Genomic DNA, 9,942 nt, shown 5'->3' on the forward strand with positions numbered 1-9,942 from the left:
ATATAGTGGACTTACAACAGCAAGTTGAATGGTAATGTTAACAAGTCCGTATGTTAGTGACAGGCAAAGCATAAAGTTATTCACTGTGATAGAATATGTGGACTACAACAGCAGTGAATGGTATGTTAACAAGTCCGTATGTTATGACAGGCAAAGCATAAAGTTATTCACTGTGATAGAATATGTGGACCACAACAGCAGTGAATGGTATGTTAACAAGTCCGTATGTTGTGACAGGCAAAGCATAAAGTTATTCACTGTGATAGAATATGTGGACTACAACAGCAGTGAATGGTATGTTAACAAGTCCGTAATTTGAGAATATAAAACAACAACAAAATTATTCCGCAGTTGGTGAACACATTTATTTGGCTGATATTTTTTACAATTTATACTTTAGGCAACCTGTCTGAAGAGAATTCGATTAATGTGGCTAACTGAATGGATTAGTGAATAAAGTATCAATAGCAATATAAGTGTTAGTTTCAATTAGAATCCATATACAATGCGTATACAATGGTGTTGTTTTTTTTCGTCTCATAATAATTTCATCTCTTCGTTGGCAATACCTGTCAGCTACAATATACAGTATTAAAACGAAAAGTTAAGTTTGAGCGATCGTTACTTCCTGCAGTTATATTGTGTCACGAGCTTCTTTAATTTTATGTTCATCTGTAAATAAATAATTATTTGTGGTTCATTTTCCCAGATCGACAGGTAGTTTTGATTAAAAAAAACACAAAATAAAACAGAACAGCAGAAATTAGATGTCAATATCTTGGAGTATCGCGCCTCATGACGTTCGTGATTAATGAACTATTAATAAAACAAATGTAAAGCAAATTTTACAAGAAAAGGCACACTAGAAATATTAAGAAAGTAGATTCATAAACAAAAACTTCGATGATTGAAAATATATCTTGCTTTTGTTAAAACTGTTATTTGTGGTTTTCTACAAATCATCTGGTAAACAGTTATGATAAATTTATTTTGGTCGGTGGTTTTATGAAAGCAAATTACGGTTACAGCTTAATAACGATTATTATGAATCACGATAGTGGTTTGTAATAGGGATCGCCCAGTAATTTGACAAAAATTATATTATACGGGCAAAACCTACTTAAAAAGTCGACTTTTGACAACACTCAAGACCTTCTATTTCAATAGCTAAGGCAGTTAAAATATTAATAACAATAAAAAAATTGATTTTCCTATTGTTATACAAAATTCAAATTTCATCGTTTGTTCTTTATGTCCCCCGTGGGACAGCGGTAAGTCTTCGGATTTTCAATACTAATAACAGGGATAGCCCGATGTGGATTTACTATAAAAACACACACACACACACACTTGTTCTTCATATTATTATTATTCATATTCTTCTTCTTTCACAAGCCTACAGAAAAGACAGCCATGAATGTTATATTGTAACTTGGGTAAACCTACTAATAAATCTCTTGTGCAGATCATAGAACTATTTTTATGTTGATCCGTAAAAGAGAAGGAGAGATTTTATCAGTTTTTCATTGCTACTGGCCAAGTTTCTCTTCGAAGCCATTTAAGCCCCAAAGCGTACAGCAAAAATGGCTAGGTATACTGCGCCAAAATCTATGCAAGCTACTAAAGAAATTCCTGTGAATGTTGTAGGGATATTTTGAAGTCGATTCTTGAAAGTCGAGATTTCCACCCTTAAAATTTTCTAAGTTCTTCTTTCCCACCAACATAAACTCTTGGAAGCCATTCAAGCATCACAGAAATTTAGAAGTAATTTAAGCACCGTTATACTAGTCGGAAATGCTCCATTTTATAATAGTGTCTTCAGCCTAGTTATTATTGATTATAGTTTTACAAACCCTACAGAAAAAAAAAACGGCTACGAATATTTTACTGAAACCTGGACAGTAGTAATGAATGCAGTATTGAGTATATTATATTATTATATTTAAAACTTATTCAATCGCCTTCGTTTTTTCGCCCTGAATAATTTTTCTAAATTCTTCACTTTCCGCCATTGAAAAAATCCGACGTTTTACTAATGCGCATTAATTGGAAAATAATTTGTACAACTTATAGCTCATTAACTGGAAAACTGCCACGTTGAGGATTCGTCATTTCTCGAGCTCGCTGTTATACTTCTCTCTAGGTGGTTTTCTGCGATTATTTCAGAGAGTGTTTTAACAGTAGATGATTACCATAGTAGATTTCTCTACTCTTGTTAGTACTGAAATTGTGAGTGCGTATTTTATTGCTACTTTAATATTGTTATTCATATTTTGTTTCACAAGCTTATAGCAAAATCGGCTAGATATTTTGTACTAAAACCTAGACAGATATACTACATAAAACGCTGCGTGTCTATGACCAATTTTAAAAGTTTGACTGTTTTTTATTGAAAGTTGATTTACGTGGCTATAAATACATAATATATGCAATGTTGTTGTTGTGAACGGCTTCCTTTTTACTCGACCGTTGTTAAACTCATGTTTACACGAAATCTCAGGCACAAAACCAACTGTTTCAGTAAATAATGGTTAGGTGAAAAACAAAAGCCAGTGCAGCAGTAAACTGTTGAAAAACATATAACATTCAGTTGAATGCATATGCACGTATGTAGCTTAAAATGTATTCTCCTTAAATGAACATAAAAAGTTTAAGAAACAAGATAATTAAAAATTGTTAATTTGAAAAGGGGAAGAGGGATTGTCAAAAAAATAAAGAAACAAGTTTAACCAAAACGCAAAGATTATATTTTCAACCCTACAACTAGGGTCTTTAAAAAAGTAAACACACTAGTCTGGAAATAGTGTCTACAATATTTTCTCAAACTACAAATCTTATTTTGATTCCACTAAAATTCATAAGTACTGTAGACATGGAGTCAATAAGCACTGTAGACATGGAGTCAATAAGCACTGTAGACATGCAGTCAAAATAGGGACTTGTAGCTTGAGAAAATATTGTAGACACTATTTCCAGCCTAGTTTATTTACTTTTTTAGAGACCCTAGTTGTAGGGTTGAAAATATAATTTTTGCGTGTGATTCAGCTTGTTTCTATACTCTTTTACGATCTCTATTCCCCTTTTTAAAGTAACAATTTTTAATTATCTTGAACTAATATACTCGAGGCAGTTTCAATATTTAACGTTAAGCTTTCAAAGCTCAATGCCAGTATGCCGCTAATTTGATGCTAACGTATTCGAGCGTATGGCAACAGTCTTGCTCCTTTTAGCAAATACAATCTCATGGCCTCCCTAGTGGCACAGCGGTATGTCTGTAGACTTTCAACGCTAGAAACCGGGTTTCGATACCCGTGGTGGGCAGAGCACAGATAGCCCATTGTCTAGCTTTGTGTTTAACTTCAAACAATACAATTTATTATATATTTTAACTTATTGTATGATATAGAAAGATCACAGCGACATCTGTAGCTCAAATAAATCAGTGAATATTATTTTGAATTAAAATACTGCATGATAACATTTCTGTTGGATTTCTAAAGTTAGATCTCCGTTAAAGCTACGTATTAATCACCGAATATCAAAAACTGCTGACGAAGAAATAAGTAAAATGTAACTTTTCCAGCTCTAAAGGTCATTTAAAGTATCTATGAATACATAATTTGTGTATTACCTAAGGATTCATTCACAAGGGGTAGCTGCAATGCTATGAAAGGTTTCACTGTGAGATTTTTTGACTCATAGTTAATCCCAAATATGAAAAGACGACGTATACTGGAAATATTGATTGTCTATATTCTGTTTGTTTGGTCAATAATTATTTCTTTCATTTATTTACCTTTGTTGTATATTTGTTTGTTTGTTTGTAATTAAGCACAAAACTACATAAAGGGCTATCTGTGCACTGCCCACCACGGGTATCGAAACCCGGATTCTAGCGTTGTAAGTCCGCAGACATACCGCTGTGCCACGGGGGGGGGGGGGCTGTTGTATATTTAAAGAATACTGGGAAAATCGGAAATATCACGACTTAATCAAGGTTCTTACCAGCTTAGTGCATTTTAATAATTTAAGACAACTTTTTATTTACAAACCTACTGCTTTCAAGTTACTTGAAACCCCTGTTACAGTGTGTCATTTTAAAAATTGAAATGTTTGCCAAGTAACAAAACTTTGCTCTTCATTAAACACAAGAAAAGGTTTTCAAGTTTCTAGCCTTTAAGATCCTGTTTCTCCTAATTACTTTAGTAACTTTCCACTTTGAAACCAGATAATTGCAAGTTTAGAAAAACATAAGTGTAGAAAACATTTTCTATAAGTTGATAATCTGAAGCTGACTAACCAAAGCTCTATATTTAAGGTGAGCAGGAAATATCAATTATAAGGTTACTCAATTAAATTGTCTTTTTTGAATAATCATTAGTAAGTTTTCTTGTATAGCTAATTATTATACATGGTCTACAATTTTCGTTGTTGTTTAGTTAGTATTAGTGTAGAACGTGGCTTTTAGATGTTATAAATCCAAAACGCTTTCGTCTTTTCAACACTACTAAGCCAGCCAACTAATGAAATTTAACTGCAAATAAGAGAAGACAAACGGCCCAAAAGATCCAGTTGCTTTTGGTTCGGGATTCTGTTTGAAAGCTTTATCATTTTATTTGCTTGAAAATAATAGAATCAACTTTAGGGTTTACTCATTATAGGATTAGGAAAAAGATTAAAAATGATATGTATATGTAACATTAATTGTTTTTTGCCAAAGATTGCATCTTCTAGATATGGAGTAATGTACCAAGCGAAAGATGAAAAACTTTTATATCAGACATGATTATCAGTTTTATGTTTGACACAAACATTGTTAATGGAGAAATGCAAATCTATAACACGTTTTATTTTGTCTTTATGTAGAAAACGTAGATTCAACAAACAAATGTTTGGGTGTATAATTTCTGTCAGTTTTAGAAGAAGAAAGCATATATCGCATATCTCCACTGTAATTTAAAATATTGGTCGATTGTTTGTAGAGTTAATTAGTGATGGCTGGTTAATATTTTCTAAGGTTTAATTAACTTTACGATATAAATTTACGAAGATACTTAGAATATTTCCAGATTATTATTTAGAAAGTAATAAACAGTTAATCAACGCAAAAGATAAACAAGGAACAATTAAAACAGTTATACCCATAACAAAAAGAAAAACAGAATGTTTTTTCTTCATCAGTTTGCTTTAACAATAATGGACAGCTGTTTTTTAGAGGGCTGTTTATGTTTTGTAAATTCACGATAATAGGCTTGTGTTTTGAAGCCCTTCAAATGTTGTCTTTCATCGAAAGAGTTAATGGATCAATATGCTCTTTTTCAGGATTATGTATATGACATTTTGTCTACCATAATTAATTGAATCAAGCACTTGAAATAAACGGTAATGCACCTATGGATAGACAATTCGTACCGTTTAGAAACAAACTCGGTTTTCAAGAAGGAAACAGAGAAATTATTAATATAACAGTTATAAGTTATAATTCAGCAAATGTACGATTGTATCGTGTTTTTGTTTTGTAAGTTGTAAATTGAAAGTCAACAACACTATTCTGTTTTTTTGTAGGTGACACTCCAGATGAAAAGCCAGCAAGGTATGGATTGTCGCTAATTATTTGAAAATAACAAAACTAGATTTAAAAATGCCTTCATATATGTATGTGTTTCTCTGAGTACATTGAAAATGTATTAATTAATGTGTAAGATGTTTTAAAGCTAGATTTTATCTATACCCGTCTTTAATTTAATATTGTAGCATGTCACTGTGTCAGGGAAAATATAGATTTTATTTCGTATCAATTTTCATGGCATGTGCATTCAACTTTATTATAAATGGTTTGTTAATAGAGGTACATATATAAAAGAAACACGCACTTATGCATTATTGTAGGTTATCTAAGCGTTTTAGTAACCACATATTGGGAAAATACTTAAAGCCAAAGAAAACGGAAAATATCAACTAATTAAAGTAATGATCGTATATGAAATGAGGCTAAGGAGCTAACAATTTTGAAAGAAATACGAATTAAACTTTTTATTTTCAACATCGAAATGTTAAGTCTAATTACCAATTGCGTTGATTTGTCTGTCAAATGCATTCAGTTACCTGGGTTTTATTTTCTGAACAAAGAATTCTCGAGATGCTAAGAAACTGATTTTCCAAGCAGAACGTATTTCAGTGCAAAAGAGAGCCTCTTTATAGACAGGGATGTAAAGTACCAAATTGAGTTTCAATATAGAACTGTGTAAGGGGAGGAATATATGGTAAGAAACAGATTTCCAGTGGAGAACAGAACCAGTGCAGGAAGAGCAATGAAAGGTAAGAAAGTGATTGCTAGTGAAGAGACATGAAAGTAAAATAAGAAACTCATCTTAAACAGATAACACAACTTGTACAAAGAGAGAATTGTAAGATAAAAGACTGCATTTCAACACCGAAAATAATTAGAACAAGAATTCATAAAGCCAGTTTTCTGTGTAAAAGAGAACGTATGTACAAAAATAAATGCAGGTAAGAAAAATATTTTCAGTGCATATCAGAATTTGTAGCGAGAGGAATGTAAGGTAAGACATTGAATATCAATGCACAACAAAACCTTTGTAGAGATAGGAATTTAAGATAAGAAACTTAATTTCAATGCAGGACAGAACTTCTGTAAAGAGAGGAATGTAAGCTAATAAATTACATTTTAATGTAGATCAAAACTGTTATAAAGACAGAAATGTAAGGTAAGACACTGACTTTCAGTGTAGAAAAAATATCTCTAAGAACAGGTATGTAAGTTAAAATACGAATTTTAAATGCCAAAGGGAACATTTATAAACACAGGAATGTAAGGATAGAAACTTATTTTCAATGTAGAATATGGAGAGAGAGATATTTGGAAAGAAAAGGATTTTCAGGGCAGAACATGGTTAGAGACATGTAAGTAAGATAATAACCGGATACGTAGAGTTGAACAGAACTTGTATGTAAGGTAAGAAAGTGATTTTCAGTGTAAAACAGAACCTCTTTGTAGACAGGTATGTAAGGTGAGAGAATGAATTTCATTGGAGAACAGAACCTCTTTGTAGACAGGTATGTAAGGTAAGAAAGTGATTTTCAGTGTAAAACAGAACCTCTTTGTAGACAGGTATGTAAGGTGAGAGAATGAATTTCACTGCAGAACAGAACCTGTGTAAAGAGAAAAAAGTATTCTTAGAGACTGCATTTTAATGTAGAATGAAATTAGAAACAGTGACGTAAGGTTAAGAAACTGACTGTCAGCGTATAACAGAACCTCTATAGATAGAGGAATGTATGTTAAAAAAGAAACTAATTTTTAGTACAGATAAGAACCTGTAGACACAGAAGAAAATAATTTTCAATGAATAGTATAACCTGATTAAAGACAGGAAAGTAAGGTAAGAAAGTGATTTTCAATACATAATAGAACTTGTTTAAAGATAGGAAGGTAAGGTAAGAAAGTGACTTTCAATACATAATAGAACTTGTTTAAATTTAAACAAGTTCTATTATGTATTGAAAGTCACTTTCTTACCTTACCTTCCTATCTTTAAACAAGTTCTATTATGTATTGAAAGTCACTTTCTTACCTTACCTTCCTATATTTAAACAAGTTCTATTATGTATTGAAAGTCACTTTCTTACCTTACCTTCCTATAGATAGCAAGGTAAGGTAAGAAAATGATTTTCGAAGAAGAGAACCTCAATTGCTACAGGAATGTAAGGTAAGAAATTGAATTTCAATGCAGAAGAAAAGTTTTGTAGAAATTGGATTTTAATAGAACCTTTATGGAGACAGAAAAGTGAAGTACTAAAATGATCTTCAATGCACACCCGTCCAAAATATTAAAAGTTATTAATAATTTTTGGTTTAATTTTGTGTGAATTAGTTATTTTTTGATGTACTTTATAGTAATTAGTTAACTGCATTGTAACTAGCTTCTGTAGAAACGTTTTATTATTGTACGATGAAATACAGACCCGTTAACAATGTTCTTCACTCTTTTCATAATGAATAATCAAAAATAAGATTTGATTAAACCATTTCACCAGACAAACAAAACTATCTCTAGAGTAATTATTCTTGTAGGGAAATTTAAATTACCGAGATGTTATTAAGAAACATATTTCCAAAGTACCAATTTTCCCTAACTTTTCTTCTTGTTTTTGAAAAAAACACATAATTACAAGAATTACGTTGACACCTTCTCTTCCTATCAATCAGTAACGACAAAATTACCATTTCTACCTTTTTTAGAAACTTCTTTTTTTCTTTCTCGTCTGCATTGTTTCTAAAGCACAATCTTAGCTTACTTATCATTTACACTGGAAGTTTTATTACTCTTAAAACATATTTCAAAACTACTAAACCAAAGCAAGCCCAGTTTTTAACAAATGAATACTTAGCTATGGTAATAAGTATAAAAATGCACTAGCCTATTAGACTCGGTGTTTGTATGGAAACCACACATACGTTAATCAAATTGATTTGTTAATATCCTTAGAATAGTACAAAGAAATGGGTAAAATCGCTGAAAAGCAAAAATAATTAAGTAGTGAAGTTTCGGTCAAACGATGACAAAAACCGTTTGGCCAAAACGTTAACCACTTAATTCTTTCACTTGACGGCTATTTGAATAGGCTGCATTTTGTTATTTTTCATATTCCCAATATCCTGAGAAAGTGGCATTAGTGAAGTAGTGAAGTCCAAGATATAGTAACATTTAAATAACTTGGAAGTGCTTCGATACTTCTGATTATATAACTCCTAATACTTCTACAAGTCACACTTACATTTTGTTTCAATGGAAAGTATCTCACGATTAATATTTCCAGAAAAAGAAATTTAACTTTTGGCTGGTTCCGATAAACAATAAGTTTCTATTGTTTTTTGCCTACATATAAATTTATCAAAGTTGAGACTGCATCAAAAAAGTCATAAGCTGTTTTATCAAGTGTTCACAAAATATAACTTGAGAAGAAAATAGGTTCTATCTAAGCGAAAGTTGTGAAAGATCTTTTGTGTAGAGAATCAAAAGATGAATTTTATCACAATCCCTTTCCATCAGCACATGAGATAAAAGCAAGATTTTAATAAAACGTATTGGTAGCATACGAGCGAAGTTCAGTAGAGCTGGGTATAAAAATCGTGGTGCAAGCATTCTTCACGTATGCGCTATACATATTAAACTACACCGATGCGGTAACTATCCAATATCAAGGAAAACTTTCTGTCTGTCTGTGGACGCACCTCCTCCTAAACGAGTTGACCAAACTTTGCATGCTACCTTAGTAGTCCAAAAGAAAAACATAAACATATATTGAAAATATATTATAGAATAACCCATATATCGTTTACTGCAGTAACTGTTGTGAATAATTGAGTTTGAACAAAACTCACACCACAACAAAAGTCTACAAGTCAAAGATTGTAAATAAAGTTTTCAGCATTTTGGCTTTTTTTCTCCATAACAACCAAAATATACAGTAATAAAATATCCAGCTACGATACGGAGAATAAATATATTGCTACTGTTTAAGTTTCCCACTCTTTCCGGATTCACCCCATTTAACTTTCAGTATATACTGGGGTAATTAAAAGCGCTTATGTTTGAATTAGAGAAGTATTTTATAATTAAGATATTTTAGGGTATTTCTTACTTCTTGAGTTTTGATATTATTTTCCATAGAAGCAAAATTCAAGATTATTATTATTACGTATCATGCAGTAAATGTACCAAAATCAAGACAGTAGGAATCTCGACCACGTCTTTACTGTGAAAGGTTGCCTTGATCAAACAGTAGGAATCTCTACCACGTCTTTACTGTGAAAGGTTGCCTTGATCAAACAGTAGGAATCTCGACCACGTCTTTACTGTGAAAGGTTGTCTTGATCAAACAGTAGGAATCTCGACCACGTCTTTACTGTGAAAGGTT

The 9,942-nt window shown here is 31.7% G+C and overlaps 2 protein-coding genes across 2 annotated transcripts in view; both read left to right on the plus strand.

Moving 5' to 3' along the window:
• The window catches only part of LOC106478525 (carcinoembryonic antigen-related cell adhesion molecule 1-like), a gene marked incomplete at its 5' end in the record, with an annotated part of 40,393 nt that extends 34,775 nt beyond the window's left edge, over positions 1-5,618 (plus strand). Inside the window, one exon of the mRNA XM_022382146.1 lies at positions 5,566-5,618. Coding sequence (XP_022237854.1) covers positions 5,566-5,618 — 53 coding nt within the window. The remainder of the gene's footprint in view (positions 1-5,565) is intronic.
• A 1,247-nt stretch (positions 5,619-6,865) lies between these two features.
• LOC111085066 overlaps positions 6,866-9,942 on the plus strand; it is a 28,101-nt gene continuing 25,024 nt past the window's right edge. The window contains exon 1 of the mRNA XM_022382148.1: positions 6,866-6,924. Within this exon, the coding sequence (XP_022237856.1) occupies positions 6,911-6,924 (14 nt within the window). The 5' untranslated portion in view covers positions 6,866-6,910. The remainder of the gene's footprint in view (positions 6,925-9,942) is intronic.

Source organism: Limulus polyphemus, unplaced genomic scaffold, assembly GCF_000517525.1.
Source record: "Limulus polyphemus unplaced genomic scaffold, Limulus_polyphemus-2.1.2 Scaffold221, whole genome shotgun sequence".
Lineage (NCBI taxonomy): Eukaryota > Metazoa > Arthropoda > Merostomata > Xiphosura > Limulidae > Limulus > Limulus polyphemus.